The sequence below is a fragment of the Biomphalaria glabrata genome, chromosome 7, assembly GCF_947242115.1.
Source record: "Biomphalaria glabrata chromosome 7, xgBioGlab47.1, whole genome shotgun sequence".
Taxonomy (NCBI): domain Eukaryota; kingdom Metazoa; phylum Mollusca; class Gastropoda; family Planorbidae; genus Biomphalaria; species Biomphalaria glabrata.
Genome location: NC_074717.1, coordinates 35,886,709 through 35,913,634, shown reverse-complemented (window position 1 = coordinate 35,913,634; position 26,926 = coordinate 35,886,709). Strand labels below are relative to the sequence as shown.

Below are 26,926 nucleotides of genomic sequence, written 5' to 3'. Positions count from 1 at the left end.
ATAGATGACTAACGAAATAACACTATCAAACAAGAGAGTAGAAGTGCAATACTTCAAAGGTGAATAGAATTTGAATCTTTTGTTGTCAGATACAAAATATTCAGCTTGATCCGAGATTAGGTGAGGGAGATATAATGTGTACAAACGTTTGACCAGACAGACAGAGTGAGTTGATCTAAGCTTTGGTAACAAAATAACCGTCTGTTATCTAGTTTGTGTTTACATGTATTGATTTAATTATAATTAAAACATTTGTTTCATTAGCTATTGATCACATTAAATGTGTAAACAACATCAAAACAAACAACTTAGAAAAGTTAAAAAAAAAAGGAAAATAAAACAATCTAAAACCTATCATGACTCCATCTGAGCAATTTTTATATTAAACTGTTACGAAGTATTCATTGATCGAGAAAAGATCTTTTTAATAATGTACTACGTTCATATTGGCGGGTGGCTGTGGTGGGCATGTTCAGTGGTGCAGTGACCCAGCAACAAGACGAGGTACTAGCATATGAGGTCTTGAATTATTCAAATAGCATCTAGTGTGTTTCTAATTCATTAAACATAAAGGGGTTTGAAAGTAACTTGTTCCACTGCTGACTCTGTCAGTTTTGTGCGTCAATTTCTTACTCTTCCCTCCGACTGCAATAATTTTAATATTTCAGAGTTTAGCCCCCTTGTTTCCAGGTCCCGAAAATATTCCAATCCACATTATCTTCAACAACTGGAAATTATCGAATCAGGTACACAGAAAGTCGCTTGTAAGTATGTTTTTTTTTTCAACAGCTAAAATTTTCTAAGCTTGGTTTTCTTTCTGGGTTTATTTATGGGCCGTGTGATAGTTAAAACAGTTAAAAAGAACTAAGTACAATTTATGAGCCAAAAACACAAGTTTTACAATGTTAAACCACTAGTAGGCTAACCAGTTGAAAATCACATGAGGAACAGTGGCATTTTAAAAACATTGTGGAAAAGAAAGCTTGAAAAAAGGTATAAATTCGCTTCCATATCAAAATATTTTTTAGGATCATCAAATTTTCTCAACTATACACGGACACAGTTCATTTTTGACTGAACGTAGAACCAGACAACAGTTTAAAATGGTAGCAGACATATTAGCCTCATTCTAGGTATTTGGAATATTCTGTACAAAACAACAGTTAAAGAACTTGATTATTTATTTCGATGAATTGGTTGTTAAGCTTATCAATAATTCTGAAAGAATTATCTCAAAGTGCGTTCTTGTATCGTGAGTTTACAGAGAGACAAATCAAATTTTTAAATTTAGAGAAATATTTTTTTGTTGTGGTTAAAAAGTGTTTTGAGTGAATGATAATCTTGGAATTACATTTCTAGTATATATTGAAATCATATGTAATAATTTAGAATCTTTCAGATAATGCTGTCGAATCCATGATCAATAATCGTTTTTATCTGATGCATAGAATACGAGAAACTATATATTTCTAAAACCACGTAATATTAAACAAAATTATCACAGGAGAATAAACATATACATCAACCTATAAACAAAAGCAAATTACAATGAATGATCTTAAGTATCAAATCTTCACTAGGTTTCCACTAGGTCTCCACTAGGTCTCCACTAGGTCTCCACTAGGTACTAACATGGTCTTGATATAATCAAAGGACATTTCCCTATTATCATGTTTTCGTCGAAATACATTCTACTATTGTTCATGGTCGAGGCGACAGATGGACTCTACAACGCGGCCCGGTTCAAACCTGCCATACAAAGCAGCATCTTCTATCCTTACTACGCCTACTTAGGAGTGGATGGTAACTACAGCTCTGACGGACTTGAAGGTCATTGTCAACAAACTCAAAAGGAATGGAACCCTTGGTGGATGGTGGACTTGTGCGGTCAGTTCATTATAGAGAAAATACAGCTAACTAACAGGTATGAGGCTTACATGTCACTATATTTTACTGTAAGCATTGTTACATTATTATGTGGCACAGGTTATTGTAACATTTCATTCGTGATAATATCATTGAACAAGATAAACATAAAAAATACTTTAAAAAAAAAAAGGTTTATACGAAGTGTAATTGTATCAATTAGATTCTATCAATTATGTCATTAAATTTGTAATAGATCTAGAGACATCTAGATTCCATACCAATAACAATAAATCTATGCGATTAATAATAGTTTTACCACTAGTTTTTGTTTAGCTATATTTCATGCGTTTAGCTTTCTCAATATTCTACGATTCTATCACTTAGCTGGACGAACTGGGAAATGGGAGGGGGGGGGGGTAAAGAAAGAAATGGATATCTGGGTGGATTTTTCCGTATTTGGTTTTAAAAAGAATTGACAAAAAAAAAAAAGGGGAGAAAGACCTGAATTTGAACTCGTGGCTCACGCCTTCAGAGGCCGAAACGCTAACCACTTCTGCAAGTGAGGTAGGCCCCTACTTGTGTCTAGAGAATTTATAGATATATATATTTTGTTTCAATTTAGTGCGGCGACATGTAAAGGGGGCTAATTCAACTTATACCACTACATCTGTGAAATAAAATTTGTTTCCCTTGTTCTAGATACTAAACAAAATAATTAACTACCAATAGTTAATTAACTAATTGGCCAATTTTTTTAAAAATTGATACCTGTGTTGTCAGGTAAAAGAAATAATTGTGCGAAATTTCTGCTTGATACGATATTGGGTGTTTGCGAAATAACGTGTACACACTTTTTACCAGACAGATAGAGCTGCTATAAGCTTTGTAAAATGAAACACATATCAAACACATGGGTGGTTGCCTGTAGTATGCGCTTCGAAATATCGTCACACTGGTCTCGAGTTCGAATCCTGCCATAGTTCTCACCTCCCCCCCCCACACGTTCCTGCAGAACTTTGGGCCCAGAACGTAATAATTTTCACTTTTGTAGGAGTGTTGGAAACTTGTAAAACAAACCAATAAGTAATGACGTGCGCACTTGGCATCAATAAATCAAAACACGAAATACACGCATGAATGTGTGCAAAAGCTTAACTATAGATCTTTAAATAGGCCTGCATTAGGACACACATAAATCTCCACAATAGATACCACCGCAATATTAGAAGAAAAAAACGAAAGCAAACTTCGTCAGTTGAATAGTATCTCAAATCTCTGTTAAGTCATAGCCTCAATATGTGTACACTCATTGAACTCATAGCCTCAATATGTGTACACTCATTGAACTCATAGCCTCAATATGTGTACATTCATTGAACTCATAGCCTCAATATGTGTACACTCATTTAACTCATAGTCAATACTTGTACACTCAATTTGAGAAACGTATTTACAGTGTAAATCACAACTAACGATTTAAAGCCTACGCGCACACACACACAGCTAAGGACCCTTAGCACTATGACACGTACAGAGTCTTCCAGATTCTGATGCAGACCCCATCACTATCCAGGATGGCTGCGTGGTCGTGCGGTATTTGAGCTGGATTGTCGTTTGGTCTTGTGGTTAGACCCGAGTTCATATCCTGCCCGCTGCCATCCCCCGTCGTCCTGCGGGAGGTTTGGGCTAGGAAGTAGATTATCTTCAACTCTGAAGGAGCATCCGAAACATGTCAAAACATTAAAACTTAAAATAACCCACGCAGCAGGTGGACGCTTACTATAATCTCTTTAGTCCACTCATACATTTGAATGGGATACATTCTAGTTATATATTTTTTACTTTTCCAAAGGTCCCGATGGTTGCACTATATAAAACACTTTAAGCTAGTGGGGCCCAACCAGTGTTAGCCTAAGAACCAAATGATTCTCCGACCCTCGTGTCAAGGGCCGCAACGACACACAAAAAATGAAATAGAATCTCTGCAGCTTCACTTAACGCCTTAAGCCCAAGCTTTGAGGACCGGGTTTTGCTAAAACCAAGACAGCAACATTGACTCCACGAGTATCTTCCCATGCCACATGGTCATTGTTTTTAAAAGTCCACTCATAACTTGTTGTCACGTGACTCAGTTTGACATAAGTTATCCCTTCAGACAATCATTCGAATATCATTTGAAAGTACATAGTTTCACAATATGACTTGTGACACATGGTTAGTGAGTCGTGACATATTAATATCTAAATAGGAAATATTTTTATTAGACTCATCTATAAACTGCTCAGTATTTTACTTTCTTGTACTTTTTACTTAGATAATGTGAACTATTTTTATTATTACTATTTGTTTTATGTTATGAGAGAATATATAAGTTTCCTTTTTCACCCTAAAACTACAGGCGAGATGTCTATATGAATGAACAGGTGGCTTTACGTCTGAGAAACTTTGATATTGAAATTTTTCAAAAAGATCCGAGACAAATTTCCACATTTCCTGATGTAACTGGCCAAGTCTGCTACCACCAAACTGATCCACTGGGTCCTGGCACATTCAACTTTACATGTCCTGTTCCAATCGTAGGTAGATACGTACGCCTAATTATGAGGTGAGTAGTAAATTGGATTAATCACTGTTACATACACACACCCTTTATAACTTTTCCTCCCCCAAGAACCAGTAAGTTTTAAAATTGTTTTTTAAAGTCGGCGTCTGCATCTCGCTTTACCCTTTCAAGCCTCCATGCCCGATCCTTCCATCTCGACAATTTTCTTTCCGTTTTTTTTACTTCATTTTGATGCTCGTGTATTCTCCAATCAGTGGCGTCACGGGTGGGTGCAATCCGGTGTGGACCACACCCCCACCGCACATACTAGTGACGCCACTGCTCTCCCTACAACACTTTTATTTCCCAACTTTCTTCCTTCTCTTCTGGTTTTGGTTGTTTGATGCCTATGACCTTACTAGTTACAATTATGATCTTTTAAAGATTACTCCAATTTTAAATTTCGGATTTCCAGACTATGAAGAGAATTTGAAATGCTACAGATATAGCGCTACTTTCATGTTTAAAGCATGCTCAGAGAGCTAGGACCAGTGGGAGAGATGTATCTGGGAGAAGGTTTTTCCGTGCTGCCTTTAGGCGCTCTGTAAACACAACTCTGGTCCAACCTTGAGCCCCCTTCATAGGTAGCCAGGCCAAGCTAAGTTCAAGCTGTAATTAGCCTCTTGACCACGCTTCCCACAAATTATTAAATAAAGACTTTTCCCTTAGCACCCTTACAATAAGCTTTGTTCGCATCAAACGAACAATACAACTTGGACTATATAAAAACATCGCTAAGTGTCACGATGATATTGAAGAAATAATAAGTCCAGAGAAAAAACTTCCACTTCCTTTATAATCTTTTCCCCCAAACCGCTACAACTTTCCTTTCACTCCCACGATATCTTGGCCTTCACCTTTCTTTTCCCGCCTTTTTTTTTGTTTTGACCTCGCCAAACTCGCCTGCACTCACAGTCTTGTGAGTAGCCTTGACCTTGTGTCCCGCCCAGTAAGAAAGCTAACAATATTTTAAATATTGAAATACACACACACATACTTCCTCTGTGTTCTCCTCTTTACAAAGCTTATATGAACTTATTCTGCCTGTCTGGTCCATAGTTTCTACATGTTATTTCACCACATGAAACTTTACACAAATATTCATTGACATGGACGAGATAGGAATAAAAAATATATTAAACAATGCGTCAAATAATTATTTTGTTGATACCGACAAATTATTCCTTCAGTATTCACAGATACATCTAAATATGTATGGATTCGTCACCTTAAATAATTGAACACGTAATTTGGCCGACACCTATTCTCGGATCAATTTGAAACTTTAAATTATTATTTATTACCTTTAGCTATTTCTTAGTCTTTTGGACCGTTGGGGCACCAAGCAAGACTCGTCGACCGTCTTTCTCCATTCCTCCCTGTCTTTGCCTTGTTTAGAACCTCTTTCAATGGCAGGCCCGTCCATTCTTTTATGTTGTCCTCCCATCGCTTTATGTCTGTCTCTTATTATTATTTAGAGTACCTAACAAAACATGAATCAATTTTAAAATAACCCATTATTCAATTAATAGTTGGTAATTAATTTTTGCAATGTTAAATAAAGGAAATATTTTCTACATTATTTCTAAGTGCGGAGTTCTATTCCTTAGATAAGCTTTTTTTTTTTAAAGATAGCTTGTTTTGTGATGAATACATTGGATTATTTCAATGTTTTCCCGAGCTACACTCTCTAAACATGTACTCCTTCATTTCAATTACATAAGTCGATTATAGTTTTGTTAATATCAGACATTACCAGACCCTTCATTTGGTTTTTAGAATAGTAAATAATGACATCCATGTCTTACTTGAAATCATATTCTTATGACTAGGTCATAAAATATACATTTTTAAAAATAACATATAAAACAACATATGAAACGTAATCATCTTCTTTTTTAAAGTAACGTCTATATTATGTAAGATAGAAATCAATATGAAACACTGAATATATCTTTTCCCTTTCAGAAATGTCACAGAAATATTACATATCTGTGAAATAGAAGTACTAGTCCGTAGTTTCAGTGCTGAAGAATTGTACTTTAACAAAGTGATGGACACTAAACTGACTGGCACACCATTTGATTCGATAAACGTTGATGGACAAATGGTGTGTGCACAGACATGTCTGCTTCGTAGGTCAACTGACTTCTGTACTGCTTTCAACTGGGTCACATCCACAAATTCATGTCAGCTTTTCAGTGTCAACCCGTTCCTTGACCTCTCTGCAAACCTGATCTCCGTTCCAGGAACATATTTCAATATTCAAAGTAAAGGAATTATTCAAAATATTATTTGCTGTTATTTTATGTAGACCGACTAACAGTAATGTGTTTTTATTTACATCTTATGAATACTATTGGAAAAGTTACAGATGATAATGTGTCTCGCCTATCAATGACATAGCTGTAACTTGCAAATGGTATTATGACATTTATTTTAAAATTATTTTTTTTTAAGTTCATTTTATGTACCATTTAAACTTAATAGTTTTACCAAACGATTACAGAGTTGAACCATGCTTTAATATTTATAAAGAGGAATTCAACTATTCAAATTAATATAATACTAAACGAATGCAATTAATATACATAATAATAAACTAAAACTGGCATAAATTTAAGGTGTATTTGTGAAGGCATGTATTTTAGACATATAAGGGAAATTCAGATCTTTTTCTCTTTTTCTTTATCTCTTCCTCTTTCTTTCTCTCTCTTCCTTTTTCTTTCTCTCTCTCTCTCTTTCTTTTCCTTACTCTCTCTTTTTCTTTTTCTTTTTCATCCTCTTTTTCTTTTTCTTTATCTCTTCCTCTCTCTTCCTTTTTATTTCTCTCTCTCATTCAGTATAATGTATTGCTGAGAGAATGTAAATGAGATCTTACAAATCTATATGTAAACAAAGAACAGTTTACTGTAATGAACATATAGTGTAAGAAATCCCAACGAGCTGGTGTCAGCCATGGCTGAAAGAATTAGGAACATGTCAGTTTGTACAATTAGTCTGGAAAGTGTTACAAAAGTAGAGACTTAAGTCCAACAGCCAATGAAAAGATCGACTCGCTCAAACAAGATATAAGAACTAAAGCAAGTCATGTTTTATTTCGCGAGAAAAAAAAATATATCGATGTTCTGTAGTGCAGATCAAGTTAAAACACAAAAATTTTAAAGTTTTTTTTGTCAGAAAAAAAAGCTTTCGGGTATTTTCATACCCATCGTTAATCAATTGAATATGTTCTTTGAATTTTGAGAAAGAGAGAAAGAGGGAGGTTTTTCTTCTTTTGTGAAATAATTTACTTAGTTATTTTTTTAGTTTGCTAACTCCTACAACCTAATGTCCTCAGATTTGGCTCTAGCCGTTGAACCTGGAGTGAAAGAAATTCTACTTGGAGAAAATACGCAAACTGAGCAAGAGTTCTGTGAGGCAAGCAGGTGTGGATGCTTGGAGAAGTTAAAGTCAAGACTTGATTCCTCCAAACTTTGGCTTTTCAAAAGATCTGATGTTTACAAAGGAAGACGATATTATTTGTCCCAACAAGAACCAACCTGTAGGTCTGAAGAAGCAATGGCGACTTGTGTCTTGTACGGAGGATATTTGGCTGAAATAGAGGACTTGGACGAGTTTAATTTTATCAAAATATTTGTTCAAAAGTTTAGTGGATTCCGATTGATTCTCATTGGCGCAACAGACAACGCTCAAGAAGAAGATTGGAGATATAGAACAAACAATACACTGGTACCATCATTTTTAGTTCAAAGTAGGAAATGGGGAAATTGTCTTTACCTATATGATGGATCAGGATGGTTGGCTTTGGATGATTTGTGCTATTACACAGCTCCTCAATATCCAGCACGATTTCTGTGTGAAATCCCAGAGGATGATGCTGATTGCAACTAACGAGTCACTGATGCAACTCTCTAGTGCACATGGTCACTTTTATGGTTATTTTAAGCATACCTAATGAAGTTCACCTTTTTAAATTCAACTAATGAACAAATATAAAGAATGAAAAAAAAACGTCTATTAGAGACATATATATTAAATTTAGCCCAATATTTGCAATTACTTTTTTTTTAAATCTGACAATAAAAAAAAAAAACAATAAAAAAAAGGATAACAGCCAATAGAAATAATGGTAATGTATTTAAATTATGGATGAGTGCAGTTGTTACGTGTGCACCGTAGAGTAAATGTGGAATGGAATGCGTGTTGAAAGGAGAGGAGAACCAACATGGAGGAACAGAAACTAAATACTGTTTACTTTATTCATTAAGATTAAATTATTTATAAACTATGATTTTGTCGTTTTGTGTTGGTGTATCTCTAAAAGAGTCTCATTGCATAATAAGGCGTAACAAGTGGAAAGGTAAAACGCACGTATTCCTCTATACATAGTTTATCTCCTGGCAACAGACGGTAGAGATAGTACAGTCTAGATCTAGCGAAAGGATACAATTCGATTATTGATAATAGACAATGGCGGAGAAGGCTGGGGTAGCAGAGTTGAAGGAAGAGGGGAGGTTGTGGGATCTGGAAGGATCGAAACTAAGAAAATACGTACAAGAAAGTTTGATTTAGAGGGAGAGATCAGCCATAGAGAGGGAGAGATTAGCAATGGATAGAGAAAATGAAAAGGAGAAATTAGCAATGGAAAGAGAAAAAAAGGAAAGATTAGCTATGAAGGAAAAAAGAGAAAACGAAACACTTGAAAGGTAAAACAGAAACGAATTAATTGCCAGCAAAATTTATATAAAAAATAATATCATAATAGATGTTTTGTAAATTTTAAAAAAAAAGGACAGCAAAGAAAATAAAAATGTATCAATTTATTTAAAACCTAGTGACTCAAAAAATATTTTGGGCACAGGTTTCGTATTTTTTCTCTAAAAAATGTTTCCATCAATCGGGGGCCCTAGGCAGCTGCACATTGTGCCTTTGTGTAAGGCCGGCCCTGCTGTATTTTATTGCTTCACGAATTTAACCGGGTCCTAAAAGTAGATATTAAAAAAGAGTTAAATTTAGCGTGAAAATTCTAAATAATAATAAATTTCAAGTAATATAATAATAATAATAACAATAATAATAATAATATCTCAGTCGACACTGTTAATGAACTTTTTATGAATTGTTTCCCTGTAACGAAGCCCAACCCTGGCAGCGCCAGAGATTGAGATATAATTTACTTACATAATAAAAGTACTCATAAGAAAAACTGAAATAGAAAAACAAAGAGAATTTGGGAATCTAGGCTTGGAGATTAAGCGTTTATGGAAGTTATCAAAAATAACAATATACCCCATTATTATATCAAACTAGGGGATGATGACAACTGGCCCAACAGACACCCTCAAAGCACTTTAACATTCCTAGGAACATCCTCGTTGCCTGTCAGAAGACGGTACTGCTGCAGAGCTGCCACATCACCAGAAAATACCTCAGTGGACACGGATAAAAGGACTACAATGATTTTTGTTTCTCTTTAACGTACCTGACAACCCTAACCGAAAAACAATTCTGGGCGACTGCACAGTTTGGCACAATGGTAGATCCGACTATGACAAAACATGTTCCCTAATTGAATACGCCTTTCTAAAGCAATGCATTGTCATGATCGCAATTCTTCACTGCTATTAGAAATTCTCCAGAACACTTCAGGTTTGAACTGAACAGTGAACAATTGAACGATGCCTCATCTCTGACCCAACTCGAGTACCGTACATACCCTTGACTATCCTCGGTAGACTAACCAGCTATTCTTATGTCTTAGTGGACGTTAGTTCTACTTTCTTTCTTGTGTATTATTAACTATTTTATTATTATTACTAACCCTAACCCTTTTTTTTACTCCACTATCTTCTGATACAGGTATTCTCCCCACCCCCACCCCCCAGATTTCTTTAAGGGCAGTGTACTTACTTTTATGACAAGATTTGGGTATACAAAGCCTGTTCTTCTGTCCCCAGCGAACCTTTACTCTCCAGCAGAAGCAATCGTCTGACCTTTAGTATCCCTCTAGTTTTTTTTCTCCATCGATAGTGTTTGTTTTATTGTCATTCCGATTTAAATAAACAAAAATACTAAGAAAAAAAGCCTACAACAACAAAGCTTATATAAGAGGAAAAACCGCAAAATCACTGCCTCTTTAACTTTAGCTTAGTAACATAAAAGCTCGATTATATAAGTCTGACACTTAAAAAACACATATGTCCACACAAAAGAATCCAACAGCTAGAAGTATATATAGTAAGATCTTTTGAAAACAAATTCAAAACCTTGAAACGTAATGCTTTTTTTTTTGGTTTGTATTTTTCAAAACTCACATAAAAAAAAATTCATTGCAGTGCAAAAAAAAAAAAAAATCGATTACGTGGAATGGGTTAGTCTACAAACATATATTCCTTAAACACTGGATCTCAATCTTTAATTGTCAACCTCATGTAAGTTCTATTATACTACTGAACAGTAGAACAAGAGAGACAACAAGTGAACAATCATAGACACAACATACATACAAATAAATACACATAAATGTAACAATTATCTTTAAACACTGGATCTCAATCTGTACATTAACTTTTATTTACTCTGAATATAAAACTGTGTTCCAGCAACCGAAGCTAGGTTAGAAGCTATATCCAGGTAAGGGTTGACACTGAAAAGTGGCCGTGACCCAGTTTAAGGACGTGCAGAAGTCAGTTGATCTACGGAGCTGACATCTCTGTGGACAACGGAAACGGTCAGCAACTGTCGTCCTATGAAAAGGTGTGCCTGTCAGTTTAGTGTTCTTTAATTTGTTGAATAAGATCTCCTCAAAGCTGGAGCCACTGACTAGTACCTCCATCTCACAAATATGTAAGACTTCACTGATATTATTTCTGAAAAAAAAAATTATGTCAATATTAGGCTTGGAAATGTTTTCCAATAAAATCAATGTTTCCTTTTCCAGTGGCGTAGCTAGGGTATTTGATGCCCTGAACTGCAGTTCCTCATGATGCCCTCCAAAAAGAAAAGTTTTAAAATAGTTTCTCATTTTGAAATCAAGTGCATTCATTATTTAAAGATTGCTATTTCGCAAAGAATCGATTTTACAAAAAGATAGTACAAGTGAATCTCACCCTCGTTCTCGATGCCCACGGAGTGCCAGATTCTGCTTAAGAGAAAACGCATGATGTCCAAGATTCTCTACAGATAATCTCTCCACATTTTCCCCTCTTGCTAATTTAAATATTGAGCCTTGCTGTCATTATTGTTGCCTAGTCACAGACAAACTACAATTTCCCTCCAAGCAAGTAATGTGTGGCTGAGAGGCTAAAACCACTTGGTTACGTATTGGCCACCTTACAATGGGGCTTGAGTTCGAATCCCGACTCTAGCAGGGTTGTATTTGCTTAGCCGTTAAAAAATCTTCTCCCTGATACCCCCTCCCCAACTAGTCCACAAAAGAGATCAGACCATTACTAATTAGTGGGAAGCGTGGTCGAGAGGGCGCTTGAACTTGGCATGGCTTGGCTACCTAGAAGGGGGCTCGTGATTCGACGCCCGATTCGGGCAGAGTTGTGTATATTGAGCGCCTAAAGGCAGCACGGAAAACCAACTCCTAGTTACCTCCTCCACCCACTGGTCCACAAATGAGATTGGACCAAAATCTCTCTGAGTATGCTATAAGCATGAAAGTAGCGATATATAAAAGCTATTATAAATTAATAATAATAAAAAAAAACATTTTTATAAACGTGTCCAAAACCAGTGCAATGAACACAAATTGTAGAAGTGAGCTGCCTTCAGAGATTTAAACAAAGCTAATGAAATTTGATTCCAGCTGGTCTACAGCTTACATTTAATTTAATTTAAGAAAGAATATAGGACATAAAAAAATCCAAAACAAATAAATGTGTTTGTTTTTATTTCTTTATGTAATTGCAATGTATAGTTTTACTGAGAAAGTTTGTCCTCAGTTTCATGCCCCCACAACTTGATGCCCCGTGCGGCCCGCACCACCCGCACATAGCTAGCTACGCCAATGTCCTTTTCCATATGTATTGAACTATTTTCAGGCCCATAGATGTAGGCTAACTTCCATGGATTCACTTTGCCCCAAGAAAGTACAAAGTAAGGTATCCTTTCAGACCTTGTGATCTATAGGGCTGATTCTTCTTCTTCGATCTCATGTTTATGTTAAAGCAATATAGGGCAGATGATGTAAAGTGTTGAGTAGTCGGACACTTTGGGGGGAAAGTAAAGTCAATTGGTCGTTAAGGTGGCCTCATGACATCCTCGTAAACAGTCAGCCATAGAAATTGGCCTTTAGCTAAGTAATACACAGTAATGTACTGCTGTGTCAAACTTCAGTAACTTCTGAACAAAGTAGTCAGTCAAAACTAATAGCTCAGCGCCAAGTGACAGGTCTGCAGTCAGGTCTACTATAACGATTAGTCTCACGCCGAGGTCATTTTACAAAACAATTCATTGATCTCTATTTTATATCAGCTAGATTGGGTTTGTGCGTACGTGTAATTTACTTGACAATAAGACGCACAAATCTGCCAACAATTGGCTCAGGACAAGTAAAGTTGAAAGTGTCTGGGCCTAGGAGGTCAGATTGTTGGTAGCAGTCTTTTTGGCCAGTTATGTTAGGAAAGTTGGCAACTTGTTTCGGATCTGTTTTGAAAAATTTCAATGCAAAAGTTTCTCAAACGATAAGCCATTTGTTGACCCAGGTAAATATCTTGCCTGAAAGATGTTCGAAAAAAAAAATCAATTACTTTGAAATGAAAATTATGTAAAAATCAACATTTCTATATTTTAATATAATATTAGTATAATAATGTAATATATGTGAACAAAATATGGCGAACTAAGTCTTCAGCAGGAAAAGTACTACGGTACCTCTGTGTCGACAACTCCTCAGCAGATTACGAGGTGAACACAAAATACCCCTCACTAGATTTGAAACTCATATCTTTCAACAGAACAACATACGTGCACTATGGAGGCTTCAGTGAGTAGGTAGCTGTTCTGTTGTAAGCGTAAATACAATCGTGTAAGTTTTTTTTTTAGTGGAGGGGAGGGAATGTCCATGGGCATGTGCTCTGTCCATCAAATACTTTGTCATAATTAGAAATAAAATAAAAAAAATTCAGGTCAATTAGCTATTTTTAGCTCCATTCATGATATTTTTTCATTCAGAATTCATACATTCGTTTTAGTTATAACATTATTATTTTCTTTAATTGTTTCTAATGCACTATATCAGTGACTATATCAGCAATACACAAGTTAAGACCCGCGCTCAGCTGGTAATATCTGTCTAGAATAGTATAAACTCGTTTACTGGCTAAAATCCAATTTTATTCTTTGAACCTTCACATTCAACCGAGGAGCTAAAGACTTGATTATTGCGTTTAATGCGTGACTTAGTGTTTTATCTCGAGCTAATTGTGTATACCTTATATGAAGCTGTCATTTGTCCATAACATTTTCTTTTTCATAGTGTTCCTTCAGGCTAGTTAAGACTGTGAAAGGAGACCAGATCTACATTAACCCCTATTTATTTTTCAATAAAGAAGTTAAGACTGTGAAAGGAGACCAGATCTACATTAACCCCTATTTATTTTTGAATCAAGAAAAACGGAAGATTGTTCGAAAATGTATTTAGATTTCTTTAACAAAGTTGGACACTTAACAAATCAGAAAGCTGGGACTCAGCCTGTGAGTTAATTTAATAGAAGTGCTCATGTTTTACGATATCAGCAGACCAGCAGGTAATGTCCAGATAAATTCAAATATTTGGGCTGACAGAAAACGAAGCTCTTACGTATGAAATGGTTACAGAGGTAGGGATGCCTCCAAATCTAGAGTACCACCTTCTTATAACTAATAAAAGGAAGATACTTCCAAGCCACCACATTAGATTTAAATAGACATCTAGATGTACAAGCGAGTAAATGAGAAACACAATACCTGGACTGTCATTAGGACTTATCAATGGTCCAGGGTTCAGACCCTGCCCGCTCCCCTCCCCTGTCGTCTTGCGGGATGTTTGGACTAGGAAGTAATCTCTAACTCTGAAGTAATATAGGAAACATAGAAAACATTTTACATAAAATAAGTGCGTAATTTGGGTCATTCCGAGAAAATTACGTCATAAGATGTAGCCGTTGCAGAGAGGAAGATGAAATAATAGACCACATATTCCAAGCTTTCCCACCGGTGATTACTCAAAGGCTTACAAACAGCAGTTCCTGGTTATTTCAACCCAATATACACACATATCTGTTGCTCCTAACAAAAAAAAAGACCTGCTTAAAAAACTGACTCTAAGCATCCTGACATTATTTCACATTTAGCGATTAACTGATATTTTTCTTGCAGGTATAAATATTTATTTACTCAAAGAATAATATTCTACTTTGGTGGTACAGATCAAGCATGACAACACTAAAAGACAGTAGTGAAGGCTAGAATACTGGATCTAAATACAGTATTTGGAATTGAGATTTCAAGCTCGTGATTCAGACTTGGAAGATGGTGCGCAAGATGTTCCTAAACGTCTGTTTATTTATTGAACCATGATTGAACTCTTTAATGAATAGATGCTGGAATACCCGATGATGTATATGTGTTCAAGATATAGAATGTCTAGACCTTCAGTTCAAATTTAATTTTAAAGATTATTATATTAACAAACATTCATAGTGGTCAAACCAGGGTTTTCTCCGTGTGGAAAATAAGCGAGAATGTTTTTCCCCAAGATATACATAAACTATCACAATTGTTAGTTTTTTTTAGCTCAGTCTCCATTCTACGTTTCTTTACCCGTTTAGAGTTACACACAGAAAAACGAAAATGCCTTGTTTAGTTGGAACATAGGCATATCACTATCACACTAGGGGAACAATGTCAATAACTTAAAGTAGCTTTTTTTTATCGTTACCGAATACCCTATACAGACAGTTCACCAACGGTCTAATTTAAGTCATTGGTTAATATGCATGACGCGTAGAACGTAATCTTCTTCTTTTTTGAAGTAACGTCTGTATTAAATAAGATAAGATAAGGTCGACATATATATTAACACTTTAGTGACTTTATAAACTTACATTTAGTACTTAGCACAAAGAAACTAAATCATTTCATATCAACCATTTTTGATCATCGTGTCACCATCAGAAATATATGCCCAGATATGCAAACCAAATGAAAGTATCAGAGATTGCCCATAAGACCATTCAAAACTTCTGTCATGGAACCGTATATACTTACACATTATCTGCTTCGTTTATAAAATGAATAAATATGTTCCTTAGAGTTGAAGATAGTATATTTTTTAGGCCAAAACCTCCAGAAGCGAGCAGGGCTTGAACTTGAGACCATTGAGACGACCAAAGGACTGCCCAGCGCCCAACCAAGTTGACCAAAAGATTTTGTGTGTCTCTAAACAATGGTACAAACTGCTTCAGCGTAAGTGTAAAAAGTTGATTTAAACTCTTTTATTACAAAGTTTAAGTATGGTTAAAAGTTTGTACTCGTTATTTCTTTCACACCCAATCTCGGATTAAGCTGCAATCTCGCGCAATTATTTCCTGTACCTGAGAACACAACACAATATACCCATCCCCCCTTACCCTCCCCCGACACTTGACTTTAGGTAAGGACGTCTTCCAGAAGCCCGAGGTGAGAGATCAACCATTCACCAACTCCTTCGTCCGAATGTCAGCCATCAACTAAGCGATTTTTAAATCACATCGCTTTTGCATTGTTGTGACAAGTCAAAAACTCGCTGTCAGAGTCACTCTAAATTATCACAGCATTAATTATTATTTTTCATCATTTATTTATTTTATTTTAATTATTTCTCCATCCTACCCCTAAATTATTCACCCGCCACACCTTTTCCTCTCTACCAGGCTAGACTAAGTCCACCACCTTGGAGAAAATTAGGCCAGTCCTTTCATTTATCTTCCCTTGACCGGGGCAAAGATACGCTCAGACTCTTTGATCTCATCGGCAGGATGTCTGACGCCGCAATTGACTCCCCCCCCCCCCCACGTCTCTCTTTGATCTAAGAGATTACACGGGTCAATACACCGCGTGATACTCCAAGGTGCGGCTCTTGTCGGACTTCACCCACGTGTAAGCTAATTCTTAGCCTAGGACGTTTCCTGTGTCCGCCCACATTTCCCAGGCATATATATAGTAAACCAACTCAAATCACCCTCTCTTTCTCATTCGAGCTGAGCTATCGAGTCTGGACTATATCACTTATTCTTTCTCCTAGAGGAATACCTGGTGGTAAGCCGAACTTAATCACAAGTTCCATCTTAATTACTCTGTGTATATTTCCATTGGATATTATCATGTGTATTTTGCTTAGTTCATTTATATTTAATTAGTGCATTGTGTATTTCTCACTGGCGTAAGTAGAAAACATAAACATGTGCTATGTATATATTAATGCTACGTTGCTCAATTGATCATTGATGCAACCACGTATATATTTGTACATCTTATTTTATTTCCTTTATCTCGGTTGATCGCCTTGATAATTTTACTAGCGCACTGATACTGCGTCTAGTGAAGAGATATGAATTATTCCCCCCCCCCTTGTGTGTAAGGATTTGTCTCCCCTGTAGTCATTTTACTCTTACGAGAGTTGCGCCCTCTCCATTCAAGTGCGTTCCATTGTTCTCGATCGACGGTCATATGTAAACATACCGTCAGGATCGCTGACCACCGCCCAATTCAACCCCCCCCCCTTCTTTCTCTATCCACCTGTGGTGTTTATTTGAGATCATTATTCCCCTTTTATGTACATTTTATATTATTACTTTCCCCTTTTATGTACGTTTTATATTGTTACTATCAGCCATCTATTTTCCAAATCCCCTTTGTCATCATCTCCCCATTGTGCTCTAAAGCAATTTTACCAATCTGACGAATGCACCTCAGTCGAGGGCATCGATAAGATGCATGAGAGACATGTCCTAACTTGTCTTTATTTATCCGCAGCCTCCCTCAGGTGTCTGCCTATTTACCTGCCTAATTATTTGGCATTGTCTGCCTAGTCAACTGCCTACCTATTAGCTATATGCTGAGTGCTATTCAGCACTGCACTCTCCTACTGAGATTGCCTAGTTATTGGATCAACGATCTGTTTACCTGCAGCTGTGCTTAGTGCTATTCAGCGCTGCATTGCCTACTGAGATCTACCCAACTCTACTACTTGGCGCTATCGGCATTGCCCGCCTATTCGACAGCCCACCTGTCAAGCTATTAGGCGCGACGTCCCTATAGAGTCAGATCTGTGCGAGACGTCATAGCTACGCCAACCCTCTGCAACTCACTGGACATATCCTGTTACTCACACTGCCCACGGCAGATCAGCTCTGCCCGCAGTAACCTTGTGCCCACGGTATCCGGCCACCCGCCATACTGTGCCCACTACAGATACTAGAACTTGGGACTGAGACTCCACAAAAGCTATATCGCCGGCGTCCCTCTATCCGCTAGAGCGCCACCGCCAGCTGCAGAACCTCAAGCCAGGACCCAGCCAGCTGCGACATCAACAGGACAACCAGCTAAGTCAGAGGACAAAGTGACATACTCTCTTATTATGTGCAAGAGTGATGATTAAACATAGAATATACTAGAGATAGATGCAAACCCTCCCCCTTTTTATTATTATATGTATATTTATGTAAATAAATTTCCTTTATTTTAACTTTTGTATCTATCTTTCATTGCTTTGTCTCGTTGCGTGTCTGCTCCCGATTCATATGCTGATAAGTGGGGGTGTGATAGCATTAAAAATAATCATCCCCTAGACATAAAACGTGCCAAACACACGTCACATTTCCCCACCTGTCACAATTGTCACGGCTCCTTCAGTTATTGCTTGGTTATCTCTTTTGTGCTAATTAAAGATGCCGAGCCCCATGAGAGAAAAAGATGAATAAAAGTTTGATTGGTTATTTTAATGCAATGAGTAGTTACCTACAAAAAGGATAAAATGTTATTGATTATTCGGTCAAGCTAACCATATTTTATTAACATCAGTTCATTGAATACCAACATAAACACTTTCTTCCCGCATACGTCAGTCTTGTATCGAGGGAGGGAGGATTCTAGTCACCCCCGACCCTTCCCCCCCCCCCCCCAAAAAAAGGAAATTTTAGACTTCATCGGTTTAGCCGTGTATGCATTGACCTGATTGTGCCAATAGTAACGTCGTGACAGTACCTGTCATAATTTTAGACTCGTTGGGTTGCCCCAGGCTGTTATATTTGCTTAATGAAGGTTAGTGAATTTTTCAAACATTGACGGTCTCACATGTATTGGTTTTTCTTCTTAAGTAGTTTACAATTAAACGCATGCGTTAATAATTATGATCCTGAAAAGAATATTTGTTCAGCTATTGATTGCCTTAAATGTGTAAACATAATCGAAAATCTTTAAAACACACACACACACACACACACACAAAGAGAACAAAAACAGAAATTGATACACACATTTTGTAAAGTAAGTGATAAAAAAGTTCAACCTGTCCAATAATAAACAGGAGAATGTTGTTTTAATAATTCAACGATATGAATCCATTCCCGCCATGGTGTAATCAGTACAATCATTCATCGATTTTGCAGCCAAGAGTAATATAGGAATGTAGAATCGTGACATATTTGTAAAGATAATTTGTTAAACTTAACATCTTGTTAGTTTTTAATACATTGTCAAAAAAAAAAAAGGTTGGAATAAAATAAGGCTACAGCTTTGACAAATGTGTGTGTCAATTTCTATTTTTAATAGTCTGTTCTCAAACCGTAATAACTTAATCATGTAACAATAATTGTTAATGGTTGAATGAAAATCAAATCGTCAGGTATAATGACATACAGAATAACATGTAAAATATATAGGAACTAAAACATCTTGGTACATCTAAGGAAAATTTTCGTTTTGCAATGATTTTATCAAACTACATTATATTAATGATCATGGTCGAGGCAACTGAAGGACTCTACAACGCGGCCCGGTTCAAACCTGCCATACAAAGCAGCATCTTCTATCCTTACTACGCCTACTTAGGAGTGGATGGTAACTACAGCTCTGACGGACTTGAAGGTCATTGCCAACAAACTCAAAAGGAATGGAACCCTTGGTGGATGGTGGACTTGTGCGGTCAGTTTGTTATAGAGAAAATACAACTAACTAACAGGTATGTTATATTTTAATTTTTTTTATTAAATGATCATTTTAGACACACCATCTTAAAAGAAATTTTGAGATAATACAAATTGATAGAGACAAATTAAACATCTTGTGGAATTTCGGACTCTCGTCACAATGGTTCCGAGTTCAAACCCTGCCCGCTTTCATCCCATTCAGTGGTTTACGCAGTCAAAATCAAACCCAACTATATATATATATATATATATATGTGTGTCCACGTACACGCACTGATAGCTAAGGACATTTAGTGTTTAGACACGAACAAATTACTATTATTATTATGTTAGAAATGAACGAATAGTCATTCTCTGGCGCTGCCAGGGTCGAGTTTCGCTAAAGAGAAACAAAATTCATCGTAGTCCCTTTAACAGTTTCCACTGAGGAATTTTCTGGTGATGTAATAGGTCTGCAGCAGTACCGCCCTCTGACAGGCAACGAAGATGTTCCTAGGAATGTTAAGGGCCTTGAAGGTGTCTGTGAGGTCAGTTGTTATTATCCCCTCGGTTGATATAACAATGGGGTATATTGTTATTTTGGACAATTTCCATAGACGCTTAATCTCCAAGCCTAGGTTCCCATATTTTCTTTGTTTTTCTATCTCAGTTTTTCTTAAATTATGAGACAGTGGTTATTATTATTATTATTATTATTATTATTATAGCTTTTATATAGCGCTACTTTCATGCTTATAGCATGCTCAGAGCGCTTTTGGTCCAATCTCATTTGTGAACCGGTGGGGGGGAGGGGGTATCTAGGAGTTGGTTTTCCGTGCTGCCTTTAGGCGCACGGTAAACACAACTCTGCCCGAGTGGGGTGTCGAACCTCGAGTCCCCAAGCCAAGCCAAGTTCAAGCGCACTTGGCCTCTCGACCACGAGAATGAAGTGTCTATCGCTTTTAGTGATCAGGTATGTTGACACTCATTTCCGCCAAAAAATCTTTCGAGTTCAGTGGATCCAACCATCTACGGCTTCATTGTAGGCCTGGGCCTGGGCTACTCAGTCTCACGTTGACGCTCGAGATGGACACAGTCGATAGAAGAGACGATTATACCAAAATGAAAAAAAAAAAAAACAACAACTTCGTTATGATGTCTAAGTGGAGAGTCCATTGCATTGGCGGGGATGGAAGAAAGACACAATAAACATGCACATAAAAATAAAAATCCACACTCCGTTTCTCAAAGAGCTACTTTATACTGTAGGGCCTTGCATGGCTGATATGGTACAAAGAAGAAACATAGAGGAAGATTCCCCGGTGTGCTCTGTCTTTGGGCTCGCTTCTAATCCAAGCGTTCTGGGATACAAGCCATCGGTAATAGGAATGTAATAATTTACATCTGCTTGGATTAATCCCACACAGAGCTTTCGTCAGAGGAAAGATTCCATACCTCTAGAATTCCAAGAGACTTAGAATCAATTTTTAGGACAATTAACAAGAAGAAGAATTCGACGTGGGCAGATGTTTTGAGGAGCGGATAAGGTCTTTGGGCCGTCTGTTGGGTATCACTGATATAGACAATCTGTTGGCACGGCTCGTTATATGGGACCAGATACATTCTGGAAAATTAAATAACACTAACATTAGTAAAAATACTTTAAACTATTAAGTTTACTATAAAAAGATTCCTCAGTTTGGCTTCGTCATGTATGGGCTACTTAGTTACCTTTACATAATTGAAGACATATGTTAGGTATGTAACTATTGCATAGTCCGAAACCTCTACATCAGCGGTTCTCAACTTTTTCAGCTCGGAGTCCCCTCTGCCGCGACCCCCCCCCACACACACACAGCAATAGAAGAGTAGAAAAACAATCTATATTTTCGATGGTCTTTGGCGACCCCTAGCAAATCGTCAATCGACCACTTAGGGGCTCATGACCCATAGGTTGAGAAACCCTGCTCTACATGGATATCTCACTCGTAGTGAAAGAAAGTCTGATTCTTTTATAAAAATAGTTAAACATCGTCATTATATACGTTGAAAAACGATGTCCTATGAAAGACTTTCTCTCATCAATTATCTGCTACAGCTTGCCCATTAATTACGGCTTTGCCTCCCTTCAGTTATTACAATATGAATATGAACAATGCAATAATCATAACATTAATAAATCTCCGTATTTTATTTCATCAAGTCGTTAGTCGAACTAACAATACAACAGTATCAGCAACACTTTCGATACAAGCACGTCTCTCTTTCTTTGTAACGACGAAGAGGCTATTAAAATTGTTAACAGTTTGTCTTCTATTGTTTCTGATATTTTTTCTGAAAATATTGAAACCTACTTTTTACATGCCGTGGCGGACGACTTTGGGGGCCGATTTTAAGTTTATATTTCCACACAAACTTTGTAACCTTGTTATTTGATGTGTTTGTACTATTTTAACTTGGTAATGAAAGATTATCTAAGTACAGATTTGACCCCGATATTTCAGGAAAGATGTTTATATGAATGAACAAACGGCTTTACGTTTGAGAAACTTTGATATTGAAATCTTCCAAAAAGACCCAAGACAACTTTCCACATTTCCTGATGTAGCTGGCCAAGTTTGCTACCATCAAACTGATCCACTGGGTCCTGGCACGTTTAACTTCTCATGCCCTGTACCAATTATAGGCAGATATGTACGTTTAATTATGAGGTAAGAAGGTGTAAACAGAACTGTCCAACCCCTCTCTTTCACACATACTCAATTATTTTACAAGTTCTTTTTAAAGGCTGTAATATTTTATTGTTTTAACTTGAACATTTTACCTCCGACCATATACCTTTCACTCTAATATTTTAACCTCTGCTACTTCAACCTATTAACCTCTGCTACCTCAACCTACCGTTTTTTTTTAATTTTACCTCATTTCCATCCCAATTGGTCTTCTTTACAGTTCGACATCCCTGTCCCCTTATGTTTTTTTTTATTTCCCACATTTCCTACTCCACTATCTGGCACCATTCTTATAAAATTGTCACTGTCCTTCCCCTCACGACGACATTTAACAACAGCTGTATTAAAGCAGTGTTTCCAAAACTATATTCCACATAACCCTAGTGTTCTGAGTGGCTTCAATAGGTGTTCCAAGACTTACTGGAATAATCAACTAGTAGGCCACCACCTGAATTAATCTCTCTAAAAAAAGTGTTCCGCTAAATACTCAGAATGTGAAAGTGTTCCGTTTACGACAAAGCTTAGGAGTGACTGTATTACAGGATGTACTTGGTAACCTGGTGTTTGTGTTAACAGAACAGACGTGACTGTTTTAAGCGTTACTGCTCCATTTCCCTATCTCTGTATTGATATAATTTGACATCTATTAATTTAGGTTACTAAAACAATCTAATTAATCTCTAGATGACTAAATTACTAAATTTTGAAATAGATTGGTATGCTTCATTTATATTCGCTTAACTTAGTCATAGACATAATATATAAAGTTTTTTTTTAAATAACATACATATTAAACAAAAACACAAAGAATAAAAAAATGATTTCTTTTAAAACAGAAATGTCACAGAAATATTACATATCTGTGAACTGGAAGTACTAGTCCGTAGTTTCAGTGCTGAAGAATTGTACTTTAACAAAGTGATGGACACTAAAATGACTGGCACACCGTTTGATTCGGTAAACGTTGATGGACAAATGGTGTGTGCACAGACATGTCTGCTTCGTAGGTCAACTGACTTCTGTACTGCTTTCAACTGGGTCACATCCACAAATTCATGTCAGCTCTTCAGTGTCAACCCGTTCCTTGACCTCTCTGCCAACCTGCTCTCCGATCCAGGAACATATTTCAATATTCAAAGTAAATTTATATTTAATAATCGAATTTAAGCATAAAACGTTGAATTTTTTTTATACATGTCTCTAACATTGCTTTAGATAGGTGTGTATTGGTATGTCTCCCCAGTTGATACAATTGTATTAGTTTTTCAATATGTGAGTTCAATCTCGTTGTAAGTGCTCGTAAATAGACCTATTAAAGCAATTAGCGAATTTATTAATACATAACGGCACATTTGAAAAAAAAATTAAACTTAATTTAATCTTGGTTATAAAATATTTACATCAATTTTTAAAAATCTTTTCCCTTAAAAGAGCACAAAGAAATCACAAAACAAATGCACTAAAATAGAATAATATTTGAGATGTGCATCTGTAAATTGTGAAGGACAGAAAAAAGTAAAAAGTGGTGAGAGAAGAAGTGAAAGCTAAAGAGAGAGAGAGAGAGAAAGGTAGAAAGAGAGAGAGAGAAAAATAAAGTAATAGAGAAAAGAAAGATAGAAAAAAAGAGAGAAAGGGAAAGATAGAAAAGAGAGACAGACAGAGAGAAAGATAAAAAAAGAGAGAGAAAGATGAAGTGAGAGAGAAAAGAAAAGAGAAAAAGATAGAAATAAAGACAGAGAAAGAGAGAGAGCGAGAGGGATAAAAGAGAGAAAGATAGAAAAAAAAGAGAGATAGAGAACGATAGAAAGATGTAGAGAAACGTTTATTTCTATTGCGAAATTGTGATATTAGTAATTTTATTTATTTGTTTGTTTGCTAACTCCTACAACCTAATGTCCTCAGATTTGGCTCTAGCCACTGAACCAGGAGTGAAAGAAATTCTACTTGGAGAAAATACGCAAACTGAGCAAGAGTTCTGTGAGGCAAGCAGGTGTGGATGCTTGGAGAAGTTAAAGTCAAGACTTGATTCCTCCAAACTTTGGCTTTTCAAAAGATCTGATGTTTACAAAGGAAGACGATATTATTTGTCCCAACAAGATCCAATCTCTAGGTCTGAAGAAGCAATGGCGACTTGTGTCTTGTACGGAGGATATTTGGCTGAAATAGAGGACTTGGACGAATTTAATTTTATCAAAATATTTATTCAAAAGTTTAGTGGATTCCGAATAGTTCTCATTGGCGCAACAGACAACGCTGAAGAAGAAGTTTGGAGATATAGAACCAACAATACACTGGTGCCATCATTTTTAGTTCAAAGTAGGAAATATGGAACATTAGCTAATTGTCTTTACCTATATGATCAACCAGGATGGCTGGCTGTGGATGATTCGTGTTATTACACTAATCCTCAATATCCAACTCGATTTCTTTGTGAAATCCAAGAAGATGACGCCAATTGCTAATTGATAATTCCTATATTAGATTTTTGTAAAAATATATGTAACGCTTATACACTTTAATAAAATTGAAGCTACTTTATATTTATTCAGTTATTGTATACTACGTCATATTTTGCTTTACACATTTTGTTTCAACTCACTCTGTCTGTCTGGTAAAAAGTTTGCACACGTTATTTTTCCCACACCCCATTTCGGATTAAGATGAAATTGTGCAAAATCATTTCTTTTACCTGACAACACAAGAATCAATAAAAAAAAAATTAACCAATTAGTCAATTATCTATTGGTAATTTATTATTTTGTTTGGTATCTTAAACAAGGGAAAGAAATGTACTTGACAGATTTGGTGGTATTAGTTGAATTAGTCCCCAATAAGGACTCTTGACCCGAGTGAGAGTGAATATTTTTTATGCATTTAAAAAAAGATCATGCAAACATTCACCAAGATACCACATTCTTTCCTCCCCCTTTTCAAGCTGGTCCAGACAAGTGTTTGGATCGTAGCGCATTGAGAAAGTGATTGAATCGTAGCGCATTGAGAAAGTGATTGAATCGTAGCACATTGAGAAAGTGATTGAATCGTAGCGCATTGAGAAAGTGATTGGATCATAGCGCATTCAGAAAGCTAAAAGCTAAACAAAAATAATTGGTAAAAATATTTCTTATCGCACAGTTTTACTTCGAATTGGTCAATGCCGAGTAGAACTACATCACTGATCAAAAATAATTAATACAATTACACTTAATCTAAGTTTTTAAGTATTTAAAAAAATGTTTTTCTTGTTTTGAATAATTCCAAATGTAAGGCCTTGAAAGCGAGACTAGGAAGACCTTGCATAAAATATTCCTTAACATTCATTTATTTTACTTTTGTATCCACAATAACTTACATTCGAATATTGCTCAAATGTGATACTTCTTTGAAGAACGCGATAGTCCTTTCGAAACCAATGCTGGATCTAGACCTAGATTTAGTCACTAGCTAAATATACATTTATTTATTGTTTACTTTGAAAAATTATAAAGGTGAAACTGGAATTTTTTTCATGTAGCCGGCGAGCTAATTTTTCTTTTTTTTTTCCAGCAATGCATGTATACATCAACTGTTAAATTTCTAGGAAAATCGTAAGAGCCGTTTTTAAAATCATCTTTCCACCCTCCCAGGTTCTTCCATCCATGAAGTTCTGACTTGAAAAGAGGTATTGTAAAAATTATATCGTCGAAATTAATTCAATGTAGCCAATTTGGTATAATTGTTTTCCCAAAAATATACATAAACTGTCAAATTTCAAGGTGTATCATTAGAAAGCTATCATCTCTTTAAGTAAAATACCCCCTTTCAGACTTAACGATCTATAGGTCATCTGTTTCTTTGGCCAGAGGTTAACGAGCAGACTGGGTAGCACACTGACCAGCCGCCTTTACTTTTCCGAACTAACGTCAGGAGCTTCCTTAAAATCCCAAAACTAAAAAAAGCCCAGTGTCCACCAAGACTCGAACCCGTGCTTTACCACTCTGACATCACGTAATTCAAAATAAAAAAAAATAAAGGTTCATCTTTCAGACTTTGTGATCCATGGGGGCCACACGCCACTCTAACGTCGTTTTGGAGTCTCTATTCTTTGTACCGGCCGACAAAAGTTTCCTATATATTTAACTGTGTTGTTCTGAACTAGCCAATGACAAGATTATAACTGTTTTCTCGTCATTAGTTCAATTGGTAAGAAAGAGCTTTAGATTTTTACTTTCGAAATCTTCGGCAAACAGCGACAGTCAGTTTCGAATTAAATTACTTCTTCTTCTGACATACATTTTTTTTTTAATTTTCTTATAGTGTTCATGTGGTGTTGGTTGTTAGATCTATTTTAGTCACTTTAGTGTAGAATTGTAGATGATGTTTATTACACTGATTATGTGTTATCAGCGAGCTCGTTCAATTAATCCCAACCTCCAACAGTACAAAAAAACATAAAAATACTGCAGAAATCGAGCTAATAACTTGAACAGCAGTTTATTACAGAATAAGGGCACAGTCTACGTCGTCTCTTCACTACAAGTCGGTCTCCATCGTCCGTTCATCGTTTCTAATCTTTTTTCCGTTCTAAC

At 36.3% G+C, this 26,926-nt stretch overlaps 1 protein-coding gene across 2 annotated transcripts; it reads left to right on the top strand.

The window, feature by feature from the left end:
* Positions 1–687: 687 nt before the first annotated feature.
* On the top strand, positions 688–24,942 carry LOC106062076 (uncharacterized). Of its 2 annotated transcripts, none has more exons than XM_056034414.1 (5): positions 688–764; positions 1,625–1,924; positions 22,134–22,340; positions 23,198–23,499; positions 24,264–24,942. In XM_056034414.1, exons 2-5 carry the CDS (start codon positions 1,671–1,673, stop codon positions 24,821–24,823), a joined length of 1,323 nt encoding a protein of 440 aa, XP_055890389.1. In that variant the 5' UTR covers positions 688–764; positions 1,625–1,670; the 3' UTR covers positions 24,824–24,942. The 2 variants fall into 2 exon arrangements, with proteins under 2 accessions (XP_055890389.1, XP_055890391.1); XM_056034416.1 differs by lacking the exons at positions 22,134–22,340; positions 23,198–23,499; positions 24,264–24,942 and adding exons at positions 4,268–4,474; positions 6,440–6,741; positions 7,812–8,686.
* Positions 24,943–26,926: the final 1,984 nt, after the last annotated feature.

Coding starts and splice junctions, on each gene's coding strand:
- LOC106062076 (XM_056034414.1), top strand. CDS start 1,671: ATGTTTTCGTCGAAATACATTCTACTATTGTTCATGGTCGAGGCGACA. Junction 1,925..22,133: donor AAAATACAGCTAACTAACAG/GTATGAGGCTTA, acceptor CCGATATTTCAG/GAAAGATGTTTATATGAATG. Junction 22,341..23,197: donor TATGTACGTTTAATTATGAG/GTAAGAAGGTGT, acceptor CTTTTAAAACAG/AAATGTCACAGAAATATTAC.